A 22,723-nucleotide genomic window follows, 5' to 3' on the forward strand; every position below is an offset into this window, starting at 1 on the left:
AATAGTATGAACCTTATTAGGAATCGTGTAATTTAAATTTTTCAGATTAATAAATGAAGATTTGTATGGTATTTAAATAATTTGTAAAATGAGGTAACAGGGTTGAGCCGGGCTCCCCTAATTTTAGTCTCTGATGATTTTTGGGCTAAGAAGGCCCGAAATAAAATTATAACAGTTTAATATAAATTATTTTTATATGCATATTGGGCCTAAATTATGGGCTTGATTATGGGTTGAGGAATAGTTAGGCTTACTACGGGCCTCGGGGGCTTTAGGCTGGCCTAGGTCCTAGTGTCGGTCCGGCCCAATAGGTTGGGTCGTGACATTACGAGTCAAGTTTAATTAGACTAAGTTAATTTTTTTTTCAATTTAACCCATAATTTTTAATTTAAAATCACTTGGACCCAAATTTTAGTAAGAATTAAAATAATACATTTTTTTAATAAATAATGTACTAATTTTACATAATTTGAAATTTAATCATTTAATTAATGCATATAAAATTTAAAATTTAATGAAAATTAATTTTAATTATGACTAATTCTACAAAATTTAATTCTAAAATTTTTGCAAGTTAAAACATGTAATATTTGCAATTGGATTCATTTTAATCAAATAATTCCTGAATTTATAAGTTGAGAGTTTTGTTCTAGTTTTATATTTTTAAAAATTAAATTATTTAAAATAAATAATAATTAAAAATAAAAAAATTTATTAATTTTTTATAAAAAATATTGAACCCAAAAATATAAAATTTTTATTCTAAAAAGTATAATGTGTTGTAAAATTTAAACGACCGTAAGAAATATCCACGTGCTGGCTACGTGTAGTGGGACCCCTTGTACTACAAAATCCATGACCTATAAATGGTAAGCATGTGCGGCGAAAAATAATTAATAATTAACGGCTGCAGCGTAAACCCTAAGACTAACGAGGGAAAATCATAGAATATTTTAAAGTATTAAAAATTAATATTTCATAAATTATATTGATGAAGTTTAAATTTTGATATTGAGTTTTGATTGCTTGAATTCACTCAAAGATTAACACATGAAAAAAAAAATTGAGATAAATTGTCATTTTCATGTTAGTTCTTAAACAATTGAAATGCTTAATTTTTTTTTTTTAATAAAGAAATTCATAAGTGAATTTCTAATGTTAGAAAATTCGTCATTTGGTTTATAACAAAATGGAAATGAAAAATAAAATTAATGATGGAGAGAAAATTTTTCTTATGAAAAATTCGGAGCTTTATGCTTGCTTTGCTTGTTTAATTTCATATATATAATTGAATTTATTACCTACTTTAGTATGTTACTAAATTTTAATTTATAGCAATTTATATAATACTCAATTTTAATAAGATCAATATTATTATATTTTGATAGGATTTTAGTAAAAAAAAAAATAATATGATAAGCAAATTTTTTTATTAATAAATTTATAATTTTATTACCCAAATAAATTTAATATCAATCAATTTTAATTCAATAATATTAAAGTTTTTGTAAAATTACAATGTTAATTATAATAAAAAAAATAAATTTGATAATTATATATAAAATTAAGCCTAATTGCATTTTCAAATTGGGGTGGGAGCTAAAAGCTGGAATGTTGCAAAGGAAGCCTTATCGAAGTTTGAATTAGCTAATGAAGCCCATGAAGCCTTATCTAGATTATCTGAATTCAGTCGGTGATGGCGTGCAATTTCGGTTTGGAATTGGAACTGTGCAGAAATTACGCCGAAATTTAAGTATAATTTTGATTTAATTTTTTATTATTTTAATTTCAGATTGAATTGGTTATCAATTTTGCCATTCTAATTCAATCTGGTATTACTCAGATTCTTTGTTTTTAAAATAATTTTATATAATTATTTTTATAAAAAATTATATTTAAATTAGTATTTAAATTTTAATATATATTATTAATACATAGTATATTAAATAAAATATCTTTTAATTATTTTTAAATTATATAATATTTAATTATAAGACACATATATAATTTATGATTAAACATATTATATAAAATAATAGCACAAATATATTATATAATATGTATTTTATCAACTCATTAATTTTATAATTTTTAACTACAAAACATAAATATAATTATAAATTAAGTATATATATAATATAATAATACACTTATAATTGAGAATTATAAAATAATTTTATATTTTTATAATAAAAATTATTAAAAAAGTATAAAAAAATGAAGATAATATTATATTATATATAGTCCACACACATATGACAATTTTAATTATGTTACATATAAATATATAATTATATCGAAAGCATATAATACATTTAAAAAATATATATATATATATGAAATCAATTTCTAATTTAATTTTAATATGATTTTAATTTAATTCTTAATAAATAATCATAATTTAATCAAAATAATAAAATAAATTCAATTTAATATAATTATTATCGATTTAATATGATTTTTCAGCTTAATTCAACGAGCTGATAAACATGCACAACCCTACCAGTCCATCCAGAAAAGAACAATAGCGTATTGGGATTTAACGGTTGCAGCTTACTGTTCTTCATTTATTAGTAAATAATCATAATCCCTAATCGCCTATATTATAATTATTACTAGTTGCAGCTTACTGTTCTTCATTTATTAGTAATTTTTTTAATTATATTTTTAGTGATTTAACGGTTTAAATGTAATGACTTAAATGTGAATTAGTATCTTAATTTTATGATGAAAATGAGATTATCCAACATCTATTATAATAATCTCTCTTTTTTGTTAATATTTAAAAAAATAAAAAAAAAAGAGATGGTAGTAGAAACTAGAAACTGGAGAGTTACGCCTGCGCTGGGCACTCTGAATTAATAGCCAGGCCCATATTTGATGACCATGGCCCGCTAAGCTTCAAACTGTAGGCCCAGTTTATATTTCAGTGGGCCCATTACAATTAGCTACAAACCTAAGCCCAAACAATAAGAAGCCTGTGTGCAAACCCTAGGGATGTAGCGAAGAAATTCCGTGGTATATATTTCCACTTAACATTGTGCTCTTTCATCTCTCTGCAGCAGCAGCGGTAAACAGAGAGGGAGCGGGAGGGGGAGAGAGAAGGAGAGTAATGGTTTCGTTGAAACTCCAAAAGCGGCTTGCCGCCAGCGTCCTCAAGTGCGGCAAGGGGAAGGTGTGGCTCGATCCAAATGAAGTCAATGAAATCTCCATGGCCAACTCCCGTAAGTTCGCTTCTCTCGTGTTCTTTTCATATTTCTCGATGATGGGATTCAGATTGATTTATTTGATAGTGTACATGCTTCATTGTGTAAATTTTCTCGGCCTGGAGTAGCATTGGTTTATCGTCCTTTTAGGATAGCAATCGATATCGTTCTAGTACAAAGTGTTTGTAATTGTGCTATAAATGTGGTTTGGTGTCCGTTCCGATAGATTCTATTGTTGGATAAAGGGCTTAGTGAACTTTGGGTAAGCTTCATGTCATTTCCCATTTGCTGACGCTAGAAATCTTCTACAAGCTTCCTGTTAGTTTCATTATTTTCCTATCGCTGCACCTCACCCTAAGTTTTCTGTTTTTTGATGACTTGCACCTAATATTGTTTTGAAAATTTTCAGTGTATGATTATTCTTTCAGTAAAAACAAGTATTCTTGATGTTTCCTCTACCTTCAAAATATGGATTCATTATCCAAAATTAATTTAGAATTTGTCTATTATGTGAGAGATTTATTAAGATGTCAGAGATCAATGTGTGTAATTCCTTGAGTTTTAGAAAAGGTCGCAGACTTCTCAGTTAATTGGTCTCTCTATGATATCTGGTTTTATAAAATATTCTCTCTAGAAAGCCTGAATAGATATGTCTGGGTATGCCAGTGTCCAGCACAAACTAAACAACGAACCATATGCTTTTCTTTGTTTTGGTTGTCCACCTTGTATGTGCGATAATTCTTTTAACATATTATCCAATCTTGAATTTGTAATTTTTGTTGTATTTGCAGCAGTATATAGTGTGTTATAATATTGTGCTTAAGGGCTTTTGCTTTTTGTCATCAGGAAAGTTATCTATTTGTTATAATCATTTATATATTTTGGATGATTTGTGACTTGGAATTTTCTAATGTCTCATGAATTGAATGTGCTTTGCAAATACAGGCCAAAACATAAGGAAGTTGGTTAAGGATGGATTCATCATTAGGAAGCCAACAAAGATTCACTCCCGATCTCGTGCACGCCGTATGAAGGAAGCTAAGAGAAAAGGACGACATTCTGGATATGGTATATTTTTCTTGAACTATGAAAAAAAATTCTGGAATTATTTTTTAGTTTATTATGTGTGTGCGACTAAGATTTATTGGGTAATTGCATTTTGTAAACACTATGGGTAATCTCTAATGATTGTTGTTCTAGGCTATATTGAGGCTCCCCTCCGCTCATTCAATTAGGAGATTTTTGCTGTAATTTAACTTGATTAAAAAACAAAATATCTATGAAGTCTTTAGAGGAATAGTTGTTTAGTGTTTTTTTTTTCATTTATGAACTGGTTTATTTTGTATGCGTTGTTTTAAAATTTAGTGTGGACAAGTTTTGATTGATTGTCAAGCGGATTGCAATGATTCCAGGTAAGCGCAAGGGCACAAGAGAGGCTAGGCTGCCAACAAAAATTCTCTGGATGAGAAGGATGCGTGTTCTTAGGCGTTTGCTCCGCAAGTACAGAGAGTCAAAGAAGATTGACAAGCACATGTACCATGATATGTACATGAAGGTTAAAGGTAATGTCTTTAAGAACAAGAGAGTTCTTATGGAAAGTATTCACAAGTCAAAGGCTGAGAAGGCAAGAGAGAAGACTCTGTCTGACCAATTTGAGGCTAAGAGGGCAAAGAACAAGGCAAGCAGGGAAAGAAAAATTGCTAGGAGGGAGGAGCGTTTGGCCCAAGTATAGTCTAAACTAGTTTTATCCATGGTTTAATATCGCTGAGGATCAGTCTCATTTATTTTAATTCCAATTATGGGTTTCTGATATTCTTGTGTTTTAAATTCTGTGCAGGGCCCAGGTGGTGGAGAAAAACCTATAGCTGAACCACCTGCTGCTGCATCTCAATCATTCGAGTAAGTATATGTGATAAAAATCATGTCTGTAATAAAAGCTGGTAATTTTTGTTTCATGTGTTGATTTTTGCAATTTTGCTTTGTATTCAGGGTATCTAAGAAATCCAAGAAGTGAGGACCCAAATTAAGAGCTCTAGAGATCCTCTTATTGTGGCAAAGTAGTTTTGTTGAGCCAGTGTGGTTTTTTGTTGACTTGGACCATGTTATTTTTTGTCGTAGATGTTAGAAGTTTAAAATATTGACACTATGCAGCATTAGCTTTTGATTATTTGTTCCTCTGTGCTTTTCGCCTTGCCTATATTTTGATATCTTTATAGTTTATATTCAAAATTTTCATTTTCCTGGTCAACAGCGGTTGTTCTTTATCTAGTTATCCATCCTCCTAACCATGTCATATATTTCCTTTATCTTGTTTGGCAATTCATATGTTGGATGGGGCGTTGGTCGGTGTGCAGAGCATATGTAGGTAGAGGGGGCCCGGCAATGGGCATCGCATCTCTACCTGTGAAAGAGGAAAGAGAGGTAGGGTTGTATGCAACAGCTTAATTCTCTTTTTTTTAATCTGAGAAAGACATTCATTACCAAAGGTCCTGAGAGAATTCGACATACAACGCGGCTTGAAGGCGGGTTGGAGGATTCTAAACACGCTCATGACTAGGCCGTAGGCTGCGAGATTGCGACTGCGTTGAGATCTCGTTTAACATAACAAACACTAAGGCCTGGACAAGAACCAAGCAAAAATTTAATTGCGGCGTTTGCTTCCCGAGGAATTGCAGATGTTCGTAAAGATGTTCTTCACATTGCTAACGGGATTCGCAAACTCGATTAAAATCTTCAAGTAGCACCAAGGATTCTCCTACTTTACGTAGTTCGAGAATAAGATACTGGAGCAATTCTCCTAGTTTCAGAATTTTTTACTTTGCGCCATCCCACTAGTCACTAGTAAAAAGGGGCTTGTAGTAGAGGATGATACTGTTGCAGTAGTTAGGACAAGCCTTCAGCAGCAAGCTTTACTGTTACGGTACGACTCTTCCAAACGAGTAGGTGTCAAGTCAGTAAGGATACTCGTTGAGATACAAGAAAAAAAGTAAAAATCATAAGCAGAATACACCATAAGCCCTATAGAAACATAATCATGAACTTCTAGCTCATGACCTTTCACATTATTAATTAACACTATATCATAATCAAGTACAACAGCAAATTCTTCTGTAGGATGTTTATTTACTTGCATATGCTATTCTTAGTTTGCATATTAAATACCTAGCCTTAACTGTATTAGCAGAGGATATGACAGGGTTCGGACTGTATTCATCAGTCCTCATCACCAGTTTCAGCGCCGAAATGTATAACAAAGAAAAATGAGGTAGGTATCATTCTCATAATGCCAACACATTTGCTTGTATTGGTATTTAAAGACTTCTCTGGTACCGCGGATTAGGAAAAGCCACCCAGTCATGATCCCTGAATGATGGTTTATGTCCACTAAAATCTGCACTTCCATGGTTTGGTCGATCCCTAGATGCAACTTGTTGCATGGATGAATCACAAGGATTGTTGCAAAGCCCAAGTTTGACAATGAATGTAGCGTTGGTACCTTTGTCAAGGCCTTCGCTCTCAATCCATATATGGCCTCCCATTAGATCTACAAACCTGATTCAATTATTTGAAACTGTGTAAATGCAAATAAAAAATAACAGGTCAAGGAAGGAAACAGTATATAGGCATAAACAAAATGCAACCTAATCCTTATGGCCGTTTTCATATAGTTTAGCCAGTAAATACCTTGCCGGTTATTTGGGTTAAAATGAAGGGACAATGTTCAAAGCAAAGGATAAATGTAATCTTTCACAAAAAATCGTATAGCAATTTGTAGTGGTAAAATATATTTTAATTATATAATCTGATGTCCGGGCAGTGTATTTGAACATCATTTCTTTCTCTACCTTCTACAGATGGCAAGTCCAAGTCCTGCACCACCATTATTTCGGTTCGATCCACTACGATGCTGAGAGAATTTAGTAAAGAGGAGTGGGATATCTTGGGGGAGAACACCACAGCCAGAATCCTTAACCTATGACAAACAACATCATAGGGTGAATAACAAACCAGATCAAATTCCAAAGAAATGCTATAACAGCAAAGCAATGCATTTTCCAAAAACTTGAGATATAAATGCCGACAACAACATAAGTTAACCATGATGAGAGAATAATGACATAAAAGAAAAACTAGAGCCCAAATGACTGCCACAAAACAAATAGCAACTACAGCATGCCAAGGAATGCCAAAAAGCAAATTCTAAGATTGTGAGAGAAGAAAACTAAACTCAACAATATGAGCATCATTCAAATGCATTGATCAAAAACCTGTACTCGTAGGTAGAAGTGGCCATCACTTGTAATTGGGTAAAATTCAGGAGGTCGCCAGTCTCTTAAAGAATCTGGTTTTGCAACAGAAGCTATAACTGTAACATAGCCCTGCTTTGTGAACTTGACAGCATTACCTACTACATTTAAAATAGTTTGCATAAGACGTTTCTCATCACCAACGGCACATACAGGCAAATCTGGAGCCATGATCAAAGTCATGGACAACTTCTTTAAGGATGCAATGGGCATTATCAAATTAATGACCTGCATTTTCCAGAGCAAGAAAATCAATAACCACATTGCTTGCATATGAATGGTATCACAGGATGAGATTAAATAAAATTCTATCAGTACATGTTACAGGAAAAATGAGGGATTTTCACCTCTCTGAAAACCTCTTGAAGGTTGAACATCCCAAATTCCAACTCCAGGCTGCGATCTTCAAGTCTAGAAAGATCTAAAACATCATTAGTAAGTGTTGCCAAAAGGTTACTGCTCTTTAGTATTGTCTCAATCATTGCTCTTTGTTCTGAACTTAGGTCAGTCTCCAAAAGAAGTGAAGACAATGCAATAATTGCATGCATCGGTGTCCTCATTTCATGGTTCATCACAGCAAGGAAATCATTACGAGCATGAATTGCCATTTCTGCCTCTTGACGAGCTGATTTCAAAGCACCATTCTGCTCCATGAGCTGATCACGTGCCCGCATAGACTCTTCCAGAATAGCAGCATGTGACAAAGCAACAGCAACCTATAGGAATATCCAAAGGAGTTAAGAACTGAAGGTCATGTTCTGAGTACAGTACTCCAAATTTTTATTAAATCTAATACAATGAGAATGATTTAAAAATCGAAAGAAAAAGAAAAACAAGGAATCATATATAACAGGCAAAACATGAATATTGAAAGAGACACATGTGACTTAATTCTCAATTTCTCATATTTTGCATCATGACATCATACTATAGCAGGTTGCAAGACACATGAATTAGATCTCTAGACTAAAAAAATGGGAAAACAGAACAAAAAGATATATATTTAAATCATAAAAGACCTGATCTGCAACAACTTCAACAAGTTCCAACTCATGGTCTCGCCACTTTCTAGCACTGTCTGTAGGGAGAATCAGAACCATGACTGCATAGCTTTTTGCAGAGAGGTCTGGCCAGTCATTGATTTGGAAATTTGAAAGATGTAAAAGTGGCACACGAACAGCAACAACTTCTGGTGCTGTGTATCTACCGACAAGAGGTCTGATCCTAGCCAGTGGGCAGGTATATGGTATACGTATTGCTCGAGCACTGTTGAAGACTTCATTGACTATTGGAAGGTTCATTGAAACAGTAGTTCCAAGTTGTATTTGGTAGTTTAGGGTATGAGAAAGTTGCAAAGTTAAATCAGACCGTGATGGCATCCACAATGCACATTCCTCCAGGCATAAGGTCCTACCCAACTCAACAAGAGTGGTTTTCAGTATAGTATGTCTGTCAAGTGTGCTTCTAATTTCATGAGTCAGCATTCTTACATGCCTTCCAGTTTCTTCCTGTGTAAGAATAAGCCCCATCTCCCTGTCAAGTTCTTCAGCCTTGTTCTTAAGAAATAATTCCCGAGTTTTAACACTCAAAAGATCAGGAATAATGTGAACAAGCATCAAAGCAGTTGCGCATGATACAATGGCACAAGAAATTTTCGCTAAAGTCATCACCATGGCAACGGCTTTAGGATGCATAGTGAAGGTCCACAAGTTTATGAAGTGTGTTGCTCCACAGAGAACAATAAAAGCACCAAATTGCATAAGCACCCATCTATACGGGAAGAATGCAGATTTTTGTACAAAATATATGAGCTCAATTGGAATAGAGAAATATGCAAAGGCAATTAAAACATCCGATATATACTGATATTTCACAAGAAGCTCCTCGTGGTTCCATTGTGTGTCAATGCAATCACAGGACTCCATTATTCCCATAACTGCCAAAGTAAATCTGAAAATATCACCCAAAAAAAAGAGTCATAATAAAATCTCAGAAAACATAATGACAATACCATCAGAAAAATATAAGAGTTCAAAGAGCAAAAATGACCATTCTTAATTGAAAAAAAGGAGATTAGGTTGCTACAAAACTACAACACAAACTACTTTATTTACAGCATTTCCTTTTTCCTAATCAATGACAAGATTAAGATCTTCCCCTTCTTGGTGGTGTCTATAGCTATGGTACGTCTGAAAAAGAAACTAAAATACTGATTCTATTACATACACTCCAAAGATGACTCCAATTTTCACAAATGCAATCAATTTGGATGATAGATTTGAACAGGATGCTTTGTTAAGGAGATAAAATCCTCCCCTAAAATACTTCTCTAGCATGTTCACTACTAATACTACAAATTGAAATCTAATTAAGCACACCAACTTGTTTATCCCCAATTTTACAATATTTCATCTGAATAAATAAAGAAATAAACAGATATGCAGTTGCAAACTAATGATGCTTAAAACCGAAGCTAATCATAGCTAAAACGTGATTAAACAAGATTCACAGCGTTGCAAAAATAGAATAAATCAGCAGATTTTCCTTGATAAATAGAGTAAGTGATAGACGAAAAAATCAATATCCACAGATGAACCCAAATTAAAACCAAAACGAAAAAAAAATGAAGAAATTCATAAACAGTAAGAGTATCATTACCAGAAGTAAGCAAGAAGTGGACGGCGAGAGATGAGTAGCAGATGTCTGAGAGATTGATCTGAGCCGTTCATTTTCTTAAGAAGCAAAAACCATGTTAAAATGAGAGGGGCTCTCAATGTTAGAGAGCCTGGTAATGAAAGGGAGCAAAAGCCGTAAGAGAAGCGAGGGAAGAAAAAAAGACTACAGAATAGCAGAAGGAGCACTTCAAAAGCGTCACGGACAACAAAAGAAGGTTGAAACAGCGAATTCAAAGTCTGCGTTTGGAGAAATTACAAAATCAAACGGTAATTCTATGTAATAGGCTTTACGTAAAATGGTAAGTCAATTAAAAATATAAATAAATATATATAAATAAGTTCTATTAAATAATTATTATTTAATAATGAATTGTAAAAAAATAATTATTCAATCATTTTAAATATTTATTTATATTTTATTATTTTATTATTTTATATAAATTATTTACATAGAATTACGATTTTACTGTATAATTACTCCTTTGATTGGGCTGACCACCTGGACTTGCCATTACGGATGGCGATCGCAGGTGCACATCCAGCCATCCAGGACTAATAATCCTTGCTAGTTTGGGCGCCTTATAAAGTGGCTATGTGAAACGACAGCCGTTGTATCTTTGGTGCGTAGATGTCCAAAGAGGTAAACTAGATGGCGGCAAATTTGCGGCGACTAAAGAGCATGGGCATGGCCCATGACAGGACGCGCCAATGGTATTGGTTGGTACCAGACACTTTTAGATGCATAGAATCGGGTCGAAAACTGGCGAATTTGTGACGACTGTACAAGTAGCAATACCATAGTTTGACTGCGCCTGTGGACTGTGGTTAGGTTTCCTCTGTAGCCATGGCTGCTCAGTCTCAGCAAGTAATATTTCTGGTTGGTAATACCGTAATGGAATTGCCTTCTTATTGAGGCCAAGTAGACAATAAACATTGGTGTTTGTGTCTCATCTTTTGTTCAAAGAATTTTACCATGCTGTTTTGAATATGAAAATATTTTCTAAAGTAAGATTTGCTTTCTTGTTAGATAAACAATAATCCATATTATTTATGATATTTTTATGTTTGATTCACTTTCATCTAGGTAAAAACATAATTTAAATTTGAAAATCATTTAAAATTACTATAAAACTGAGTTTAATCATCTCAAAATGAAATTCTCTTGATGAAATGTCATCACCAACTAACAATCCATTTAGAAATGTAGACATACAAGAACAGATAAGATTTCATTTCAAACTTGACTATGCTCTGGAAAACAAAATTTGCTTTTGTGCGACTCACCCACTGCATTGTCATGGTATTATACGTTGTCCATGCTTCTATACAAGGCAAGCATATCTGGTAATTAGCCCGCAAAAATTGTTCCAACAGACAAAGCCTGTTGAAGAGGACAGAAAAGGACTCAGCATGCGATTCGAGAATATAAAATTTCATTCTTAAACAAGAAAAATGGAATGATGATTGATTCATAAGGACACCTAAATGAAAATCTTTCTCCATTAAATTCAGTCATTCGGGGTAAACCAAACAAGCCCCTAAAAATAAATTGAAAACTATAATAAAGAAATATTACATCTTACCAAGCACAATACAGATTTTCAGTCGATTTCAACTTCAATATATACCAAATGATATAATAGAATTTCATTTCGAGATTTCAAAGCATTTAACTTTCAGAACGAATTGAACAAGCCTTTGAAGTAGTTAAATAACTTGCAGAAAATTCAACAAGATTTTAGAGTTAGTACCAGCTAAATTTCTTGCCATCATCCAGAGATGAGTATGTCGTTTGAAGGATTTCATTCTTGCCTTTTCCATTCCTTCAGATGCCATACCAAGCTTGAGTCTAGTGATTGTAAATCGGCATTTGATGCAAGCATAGGGCTAAATTTAGTCTTATTTCATACCTATATAACTGTGTTCCGATAATTTGTATCGATTGCATTAAGCAACATTCACTCTTCACCAAATTCAAGAACTCAATAGATTCAGCAGACTTTGCTCAAAAAGATTCTCCCCTAGCAGTCGATATTACCTCTTTTCCCCAGTAAATGGACTTCTGTACTACAAAATAAAAAAATGGGGACATGTGATTAGTTTCTAATTGGTGGATCTTGCTCAATTCACAGAGGAAGTTCCTTCTTTTCTATTTGACACAAACCAATGGAGCTCTTTCAGGAATACAATATCCACAATTTTCTAGCGCCCAAACTAATCCTCTTTGCTTTTATCCTTCTTCACCTTCTTGGGAAAGCGTTCATGTGGCCCTAATTGAACTTCAACATGCATTTGTTACCAAAGTGATACAAAATGACTATGAAAGCTCTTCTTAAACCTATATAACATTTCTAAATGCAACTTGTCTGGATTCTCTTTCCATACCTCTCTTAACATAGCACAACTATCGATCAACTTAGTTTCTAACTTAAATAGAAGGTTCCCAACTCGCCTTCCACCTACAATGGAAACTGTAAGCAAATACCTTCACGCGTTCTTCATTATCACTAACCCGCACACTGTACAGTGGAAGCTGCCAGTCCACAGACAAGAATTAAAAGTTGGACTGATCCAACAATATACTTGGTCAGTTTGAGGCTCATAAAAAGATTTGTGGTCCTCAACAGCAGAAACGCTAGACAAAGGCCTTGCATATTTGACTGGGCATTCTGATTTCACACTTGTTGCTCCTCGAATTATGGTCGTTTTGTATGAAGCAATTCACTGTACCCCAAAAACTTAGGAGCTAAATTAGAAAGAGATGACCAATGATGGAGGAATAGGATTTCTTTAACCCCACAGGCTTCATACCAAACCGAATTTCCTTTTACATTTCCTTCAGATGACTTTGAATCTCCTATGATGTGTTTGGAAACTCTTATCAGCCCAGCCAGCAGAGATAGCTTGGACTAAGAGCTTTCCCTCATTCAGTAGAAGAGGGCTCTCACTGAAGGATATTTCTTCCGTGGTTTTAAGGTGCAAGGCATTTTCAGAGCAAAATTCCACTGGGCTGTTTGAAAGTCCAAAACAATGCAATGCATAAGCTAAAGCCAGAGCATCACTGGTAGGTTACAAAATTTTACACGAAATAATTTGGTTGTTTCTTTATTTCTTTCTCCTATATTCTCCTGCTTGTCCAAGTTTTTCTCATTGTCTAGACAGTCAGTATCCCATCCTCCCCTTAGCCATTACTATTATCATAACTTCCTACAAACTCCACAAGAAAAGGATTACTCAGGCTCAATGCTGCAGCTGCTGCAACTGAATATCCCAGGACCAGATAATTTTTCACCTTCCTCATAATTTGGATAACGGTAAGAAGTATCCTAGAATGGGAAGGACTGGTGGGAAAATCAGCCATGGCCTTCCCGAGGGTTGTCAATCTTCCATTGTCGTCAAGTGTTTCAGCTTTCAATAGTCTTCAAGCAGTTTTCTGCTTCTATCAAGGCAGTGGACTCTAGAGGAGTTGGAAATGGAAAAATTTTCAAACTTGAATACCCATAATAGAAGGCAACAAAATAGTAAAGAATTAGATATACAAGGTTAATGTAGAATAGACAGAACTAAGTCACCAAAATATTTAAAACATATAAAAACCACACAACACAAGAAGTTTTAGCAACATTAAGCAAAAGAAGGGAGAAAAAGTAAATTCATTAATTATTGAAAATGAAAAATAGGTATGAAAACAACATGCCAGCAATGTACAAACCGTTCACATGAAGACATAAGATAAACAATTCAACAGGACTCTTTAACTTCTTCAGGTCCAAAACCATTAAGAACATTTAATTGTGCTGCTGACCTACTACTTGGGAATAGCATGTGATAAGAGCATCACCCTCGCTTCCGCCACCTATCTATCCCACACCCACCCACAATTCCAACAAAAACCAAAAAAAAAGTGAAATCCACATTGAAAAATTAATTAGTCATAATATCAACACATAACCATAAGTTTATGGTCTTCTATTGATCAAGCTCACATACAGGTGAACTATGTCACATAGATACCATTATGAAATCACCCATCATATGCAACAGTGAAGTAGTTAAACACCAGGACACATAAGAAAACCCACCTTAATAATACTCATGGACTTCAGGACAAGAACAATACTATCAACAGGCAAATTAGAGATGTAAGCACAAGAGAAGTCAGAAAATATGTTATTAAAGACTCCAGCTGAATAGAGGCAGTAACAGTGTCCAAGACCAGTTCTTCCAGCTCTGCCTGCATGTTGAGTAGCTAATGCCTTATCCACCGCATTTCATATGTTTCCATGCCATTAGAGAGGTTGTAATTCTTCACCTTTTCCCTTCCAGTATCAACAACATACTTTATGCCTGGGATAGTTAAAGAGGTTTCAGCTACATTAGTGGCAACAACAAGAAGCCGCTCCCCTTCCTTGACCTCTTCAAATACCTGAAGCCGTGCAGCTGCTAGAAGCATTGATAGATTTTGATAGATTGATCACTATGAGAAACTACTAGGCCTGCCTTGGAAAATTGTGCTGCCATCCGGCTTTTTTCTTTCACAGTTTCAACCTGCTTGGAGATAAAAAATTGGTCCTATGATACAAACTCGATTTACATTTCTTGATGATTGAAGAAGTGAAAAAGCATCCTCTGGTTTCTTGTATTTCCTGAAAAATAAATTTTATATTGGTTTTCAAACTTAGTAAAAGCTTCCTAGAAAGTTAACAGAAAAGATAGAAGTTAAGCATTTGGGGGCTAAAAAGCATCCGACTTGCTCCAAGGTCTTAATGCTTTTTGTTAGTAAAAATGCTTTCTCCTTCTCTTGCCGAGAAATCAAAAGCTTCTTTAACTTCGATGAACACAAAAATGGAGAAAAAAAAGTATGCTAAAAGCCATATTCAAGCATACATCTCCAATTTCTTCAACTTTCTTTCCTGAGATTTGCTCAACTTCAGGTTTTTATTTTTTTTGGACCCGTTCATTCTCCTGTACAATAAAGTTCTTGGCATTCAATCACTTACATTTAATAATAGAACATAATCAAGGAGCCTATTAATCCAATGCATTTACCTGATTCATGCCGTTCCTTTTACTACGTTTCTTTGCAGGCAAGACCAATGCATTGCTATCACCTTCCAAACTACCAAATGCAAGCAAATCCAGAAGATTACTTATGTAGATGTGTGAAATGCAGAAAGAAAAAGAAAAACTCTAATTCATTCATTAATTAACCCCTAAATTATTACCAAGGAATGGTTCATTGAGGGGTAGACATTTGCCCTTACAAAACTACTTAATTGCATATTAAAATAGGCTACAAACAATGCTTCATAACTCATAATTGATTACACATAAGTAAATATTCAACTTGAAGATTACTTGTCCAGGTGTTGATTAAACAATCCAATTTTGTTACGAACCTGGAAGCTGTTACTATACTATACATCAACCCACTCGCTGACTAAATAAATATAGAGAAATTTATAATTTAATCTCTAGATTTTGCTTTACTTTAAACTTTAATCTCTAAATTTTAAAAAATTAATTATTTAATACTTGAGTTTTGACATTTTAAACCATATTACACTTTTATTCCAGAATTTTTTGAAATTAATTATTTAGTTTCAAAATTTTACACGATATATCAAGTCTTGTAATCTCAACATATAGAACAACTTAATCTTTCCAGAAACCAATTATTTTATATATTAAATTAAAAAAAAATTTATTTCAAATATATGAATTAAAGTGTAATAATAAAACCTAAATTAATTTTTCAAAATTTAGGGACAGAGCAAAATTCTTGGAATAAAATGTAAATTCAACATAAACATACAAGTTCCTTTTTAACTAATTGAAGTTCAATAGCAAATAAAAGAGAGAGAAGAAGTAATGATCCTTCCAACGTTTTCTAATAACCAAACAGAGCTAAACTGGAAGGCAAACTAAAATTACCACGAATTTTCCATATGCGTTTCCATATTGCCTCTCTTAGTTCAACTAAACCCTTGAAATCAAATAAAGTTATCAACCGGAATCCTCTAGTAATCCTTCACTAATTCTCTCTGGTTAAATATGGAGGATTCCAAGAGAATGAATTGGAGGTTGGAGACGCGGCTGTGACACAGAAACGACGTAACGCGAGAGCGATTAGCAAAAGCTGCAGCCCACAGGTGGAAATTGGGCCTGCAACGTAAGTTCTTGATCTTTAAATAGTCAACACAAGTCCAAAATTTTTTGTGAAAATCCCAAGCCCAAAAAATTCAGTCCAATATTTAAATACTGATTTTACCTTTGTTTCAAAAAATCTTAATTTTTTGTCTTATAATTTTAATTTTAATAACTTTTATTTATTAACATATTTTATTTAATTGATCAAAATGAATTAAAATTATTACATAATAATATTTTTTAATTAATAAAATACAAAATAATTTTTAAATTTTTAGACATAGGTAATTAAGAAAATTAAGTTTTATTGTATAAGTATGTTTTTATTGCATTAGGATTATATTTAAATTCAAAATGTCACGACCCAACCTATGGGCCGGACCGGCACTAGGACCTGAGCCAGCCTAAAGCCCCCGAGGCCCGTAGTAAGCCTAACTGTTCATTAACCCAACTCTAAGGCCCATTTGGGCCCAATATCATGAAACACAAACGGACAGAGTCCGGCCATAAAATGGACTTTCCAACGGGGAGTTTTCGACTCACTCGACCTGTAAACATAATAAATACTCAATTGGGGAGCTCAGCTCACCCTCCACATACTCATATCCTCATAAAAATAAATGGAAACTCAGCTCCTTCATCAAATCCATCAAACATGCATATCATTATACGTTTACAGGTCCAACATGATAATAATATTACAGACCATAATCAAATAAATACTTTTAACACATGCGAAAATTCTAGGAGTAAATAAAATTACACAAATATTGATAAACAACCCGCGAAGGAGAAAAGCAAGTTAACCAAAATAAAATCCTCCTGTAGCCTGAAAAAATATTGAACAGGAGTGAGCGTTCGACTCAGAGAGTAAAATATCAATTTTAACCATAATCTCTATAACTATCTAAAACTAATGCACCCTGTAGAGTGAAATGCAACATCAATATCATCTTCACATCATAACATCAAAAAGGTAATTTGGAGCACTCACGCACCCTGTAGCATCAATCATAACATATGGGGTGATCCTATACGACTCTCTTAAATCCAACACGGTGCCGAAGAACTCAAGCCGGACTTTCGCTAATAAACCAAATCGAGGGTCCCGAAGAACTCAAGCCGTGACTACCCTCGAAGGATCGAGTCCAGTGAAGAACTCAAGCCGTGACTACTCGTCCTATCCATAGTCCACACCACATCACACGCACGCCAACGCATCACTCTGCTCCAAATTACCACAACAACATCATGGCACTTTAACATTTATCAATGCATCATAAATCGTGCCTAGAGTTTAACTACATAAATATATGCATATAAGTGATGCATGAGCATGCTGAACATATAATAATATCGAAATTACAATTAAAATTAATATTTTACTCTTGACGACAATCTGGCGGAGGAAGAAAGTCTCGCTCACGACAATTTTATTACAATCATTTAATAAATTTGACTCAATACAAACAAAGAAAAGACCAATACGCCCTAAGTCGTGCGAAAATAGTCTCCCCTATACCTAGGACCTACCCAACCTACAAAATGACTCAAAACACACTTCTATATTTACAATCCATATATCCACAGCTCAATCATATCACACAGCCCCTCCTGGGCCCATCAAATCAGTCATCCATCACAATACGCAAAATTTCAATTTAGTCCTTATTATTGATCATTTTTGCAAAAACTGCCCAAACAAGCTCTAAAAATTCTAAAACTTTGCCCCGCGGTCCTTAGCAATATTACTAAGCTATTACAAAAAGAATCATAATTTTCTAAGCTACCACGAATATTTTATGGATTTTTAATCCTATTTAAGCACTAGAAAATTACGAAAAAGCAAGGTTCGGGTTTACCTTTGCCGATTCCGACTTTGGGAACGCGCTCGGGATGCCTGACAATGGTGGGGTAGCCAAAACCTCGATCCAATTCGGAGACTTTTGGAAATTCATCGGACATTCCGAATTTCTGCGAATTGAGGATACCTACACGAAGCCCAATAATAATATATAAAAAATCAGGGGTGTTACACAAAATTTTCAGAATTTTAAAAATAAATTAAAATTTATTAATTTTGTTATTTTAATTTAATTTGAAAGCGTTTGGCCACTAATTTTATTTTAAGCATCAACAGAAAATCCTATTCTATTAATATACCTTAAATATAAAACCCATCTTAGGTCGAATAAAACAAAATAAAAAAGAGTTTTAGCATATTTTACAAAAAGATTGCCAAAATTATTTTTGAGAGTTAAATATGAACAATAAATTCTTGATGTGAAATTGACAATACAAAATCATGAAGGGAAACTCTACTGTCGGCAAATCCAGATTGTCAAAGAATAGGCTGGTGAAGCATTGTTGTCATGAATACTTACGTAGATTTAAAGGGTTTCTCTTAGTTTAGAAATCAGTTTATAAATAATAATTTTTAAACTTATAAATTAAATTTATAAGTTAAAAAAATAAGCGGTTAGTCTCAATTTTTTATTTTAATATTTATAAATTTTATGATTATAAATTAATTTAATAAGTAATTTATTATATTATTATTATTATTATAAAATTTCATCCTAAATTTCATTTGATATCATTTTTAATCATATTAATAATAAATATATTTATTCACTATTTATCAGCTATTTATATACACTTTAATTAAATATATAACTATTTAAAATCTTAAATGCTTATAAGTTTAAATTAGCACATAAATATTAAATATTTATAAGTTAATTTTTATAAATTAAATCAAATACTCATTAATTTATCACATAATTATAAATAAATTAATTAATTAATGATATTTTTTCACATCATTTTACGATTAAGAATGATTATAGATAAATGATGAGTTTGTCCATCACTATTTAAACATTATATAATATTATTAATATACTTTAGGAATGATGTGTTACACTAAATCTATCAAAAAATTTCATCAAGAAAAAGAGGCTGATATGTGGTGACTGTTGCCTATTCAGAAAAAAGCAAGCGACTGGTTCCAGTTCCATTCTTTTCACAAAATAATACAGAATAAAACTCTCTCTCTCCCTATATATGTTCTCAGATGGGATGTTGCTGCTACGTACGTGCTAATTATGCTTATCTTGAACATTAATTACATGGAGCCCTTGCAATTTGACGTTTATCTATACTGTACTATGCATGGTAGCATCAAACGCAACTGAATTATTCGCCAATAATTGTGAGAATAATTTAAGAGTTAATCGATTATTAGAAGTTAAATCATAGATGTCACTGTTTAAATTTGCATGGATAAGAGATTGGATAAAGCAATCAGTGACCACAAGAGACGTGTCGTTTCTAGTTTCTAGCGTCAAGCTGAAGTTAGATATGTTGGTGGCTACATATGCATGTGGTTTGGATTATTATTATTGTCGTCGCCGTCGTCGTTGTCGTCGTCGTCGTCCATCCAACCTAAAATTGCCTAAATTTAACTGTAAATTGCCTGAATTCAGCTCTATCCATATTCATGTTTATTAGTTAACCACTTTTGTTTTGTTATTTTTTTTTGGTTCATTTGCCACTTTTGCTGCAATTGTGATTGCCAATGCTAGCCTAATGCACAAATTAATGTTTTCATTATGACATCCATTATCATTTGGGTGTCGTTATTATAAATTTGATTTTATTATTAAATTAAATATTTATATTAAAATTCATATATTTATTATTTTAATTATACATTTTTTAATTAATTTTATAGAAATTTTAATTATAAATTTTTAATTTAAAAATTATTAAACTAATTTTAATATAAGATCAAATTTATTTTAAATACACCATTATTATTTTACACTTTGGGATATGAGTTTGAATTCTCTCATGATGGTCACAATTATTAAAGGAGAAAATTGTCATGTGTATGCAACTCTTGTTGATATTTTATTAAATGCATTCGGCATAAATGTAATATTTTTCACATTCATATGGAATCTACTTTTTATATTATAAAGAGAATTCATTTTTTTATGAGAAAGAAAATACAGTATATCTAATAATTAGTCACTCTTGTCTCATTTAGTTATTGATAAATTAAATTAAATGAACAGGAAAAAATATATTTTATATCAATTTTTTTATTAATTTTTTTTATCTTATTTAAAAATAAATAAATTTATCAAAGAATACTTAATCTAAAAATTTAAATATATCAATTTTATATCAATCACAAACCCACTTAATTTTGTAATACAATAAACAACTAATAGACGAAAGTGATCAAAGACTCTATATTTCTTTATTAATCTCCAGTGAATCATAATTGGATTGCCATGAACCCAATGCATAATTAAAAGTTGGGATATTGAAGATAGACATTTTATACCTAATTATCCAATTTTTAACATATATATAATTTAAAGGAGAGCTAATGGTTAATAGATTAAATAATAATTGGCAACTTGACTAGCAAGTCATTGCCATGATATCTACTAATATTCACCACTCAGAAAGGATTGTCACAACAGGAAATGAAAGTCAAACTTGGCAAGGTGAACTCTGTTACAACATGCATTCAAAACCTCAGATTTATCCACTTAAAATAGGGACTTGCAGTTATAGTTGCTCCCTATAAAAAGGCTATATATCATGAGCCTTCAAACACAACATTCTGTCCTTCACAATAACAATAATCCTTCATTTATATCCAAGAAAGATCAAAATGTTAGCGAGGTCTCTGCTCTGCCCCCTGATTACTATAGTTGCCCTGGCCTTAGCACCCCGATCATATTCTAACCAAACCCAAACCCAATCTTCTTCTGTAGCCCTAACATCCAACACACTCGCGTACCATGGAGGCCCTCTTTTGACAGAACCCAGTGTTATCAATGTCTACCTTGTATGGTATGGATTTTTCTCCATAAAAGACAGAAATTCCATACTTGATTTCTTTGCTTCTTTCAACCCCGAGGTCATTGATCCCCATCTAAAGCCCAGTGTCTTAACATGGTGGAAAATAACTGGTTCTTACAAGGACAAGGCTCAGAAGCCTGTTTCTAGGGCTTTTAGAGTCGTTAAACAAGTTGCCGATGTATATTCTTTGGGCAAGAATATCAGGCGTGCCCAAATAGCTGACGTTGTCAAGAACAATATAAAAGCCAAAAGACTTCCTGAAGACTCTAAAGGTTTTTACCTAGTTTTGACCTCTAAGGACACAATCGTGGAGAAATTTTGCAGGGATTCCTGTGGGTTTCATGACAGTGCTCAGCTCTCCAAGGTTAAAGTAGTATATGCACATGTAGGAGACTCGGGACAGTGTCCTGGATTTTGTGCCTGGCCTTATGCAGTTCCAGCTTATGGTCCAGGGCCTGCCCTGGTGGCACCTAATGGTGTTAGTGCTGATGGGATTATTATAAACATTGCAACTGTTCTTGCAGGAGCTGCTACCAACCCTTATAAGAATGGTTACTTCCAGGGCAATGCCTTGGCACCACTGGAGGCTGTCTCCGCTTGTCCTGGAATATTTGGTGCTGGAGCTTATCCAGGATATCCTGGAAAGTTGATCGTTGATAAAACTAGCAAGGCAAGCTATAACGCTTACGGTGCCAATGGCAAGAAATTTCTCCTTCCAGCAATTTGGGACTTGCCGACCTCGGTCTGCAAGGCTGTTGCCGCTTGATTTAAAATTTACAGGAAGAGATAGCAAGTAAAAGATTATACGGCATTATGCAGAAAATGGTTCTATGTTGAAAATTTGCTTGTGTGACAGAAAACTGCTATATCGAGAATTTGGATATAGCAAATATAAAGTGTACGTACCAACTACCAATTATCGATTAAGAGAGAAAAGGGCATCGTCTTGGTAATAATACATACATAATTTGATTGTTATGAATACCCAAGAAATCTCTTTGAAACGAGACATTATTCAAAGAATAAAAAACACATTCCACTTCCATTGCATTGAACTTAGCTAATCAACAGTTTAGGGATTTGGTCTAGCATACTTCGATACTCAAAAAGGGCGCTGCAAAATTCCATATGAGCAGATGATTTTCCATCTTAAACTAAGAGCATTCAGGAAATTCATTTGTACATCAATACATTCCATATGTGACTTGCGCATAAATTCATTTAGAATCATACATTTTTAATTATATAAAATTGGTTACACTGAAGCCAAATTCTATCAAAATTTACAATTTATAAATGAATCATAGAGCAAGAGAGTTATAAACTACCAAGGCCACAAATTTAAAATGAATTATATGCTTACAACTCATTTGGTTATTCTGGAAAGTGATTTCGACTAAAACCATCAAATACGACTATAATCAACAAGGGTTTGGCCATTGGCGCTAATGAAGGATTCCTTTAATCTTTTTGCCTTTGAGATGATTTGATTTTTATTTTG

General features: G+C 33.3%; 3 protein-coding genes and 1 pseudogene across 4 annotated transcripts; 2 read left to right on the top strand and 2 right to left on the bottom strand.

Annotated features, from left to right (window-relative positions):
* Positions 1 to 3,038: 3,038 nt before the first annotated feature.
* Positions 3,039 to 5,454, top strand: LOC110659269 (60S ribosomal protein L19-1). The gene is made up of 5 exons (XM_021817145.2): positions 3,039 to 3,224; positions 4,152 to 4,274; positions 4,619 to 4,932; positions 5,044 to 5,105; positions 5,196 to 5,454. The coding sequence occupies exons 1-5, from the start codon at positions 3,113 to 3,115 to the stop codon at positions 5,218 to 5,220; spliced, it is 636 nt and encodes a 211-aa protein (XP_021672837.2). The 5' UTR covers positions 3,039 to 3,112; the 3' UTR covers positions 5,221 to 5,454.
* A 771-nt stretch (positions 5,455 to 6,225) lies between these two features.
* LOC110659267 (ethylene response sensor 1) lies at positions 6,226 to 10,338 on the bottom strand. 2 transcript variants are annotated; one of them, XM_021817144.2, is made up of 6 exons: positions 10,172 to 10,338; positions 8,533 to 9,463; positions 7,861 to 8,229; positions 7,475 to 7,741; positions 7,052 to 7,179; positions 6,226 to 6,758 (listed from the first exon to the last, which is right to left on the bottom strand). In XM_021817144.2, the coding sequence occupies exons 2-6, from the start codon at positions 9,445 to 9,447 to the stop codon at positions 6,518 to 6,520; spliced, it is 1,920 nt and encodes a 639-aa protein (XP_021672836.2). In that variant the 5' UTR covers positions 9,448 to 9,463; positions 10,172 to 10,338; the 3' UTR covers positions 6,226 to 6,517. The 2 variants fall into 2 exon arrangements, with proteins under 2 accessions (XP_021672836.2, XP_057995056.1); XM_058139073.1 differs by lacking the exon at positions 6,226 to 6,758 and having other exon boundaries at positions 7,050 to 7,179; positions 7,435 to 7,741; positions 10,172 to 10,336.
* A 1,983-nt stretch (positions 10,339 to 12,321) lies between these two features.
* On the bottom strand, positions 12,322 to 16,116 carry LOC110659266 (ATP-dependent RNA helicase DEAH13-like; annotated as a pseudogene).
* Positions 16,117 to 20,925: 4,809 nt separating this feature from the next.
* LOC110659265 (protein EXORDIUM-like 2) lies at positions 20,926 to 22,206 on the top strand. The gene has a single exon (XM_021817143.2). It carries the CDS (start codon positions 21,032 to 21,034, stop codon positions 21,986 to 21,988), a length of 957 nt encoding a protein of 318 aa, XP_021672835.2. The 5' UTR covers positions 20,926 to 21,031; the 3' UTR covers positions 21,989 to 22,206.
* Positions 22,207 to 22,723: the final 517 nt, after the last annotated feature.

Source organism: Hevea brasiliensis, chromosome 2, assembly GCF_030052815.1.
Source record: "Hevea brasiliensis isolate MT/VB/25A 57/8 chromosome 2, ASM3005281v1, whole genome shotgun sequence".
In the NCBI taxonomy this organism is placed as follows: domain Eukaryota; kingdom Viridiplantae; phylum Streptophyta; class Magnoliopsida; order Malpighiales; family Euphorbiaceae; genus Hevea; species Hevea brasiliensis.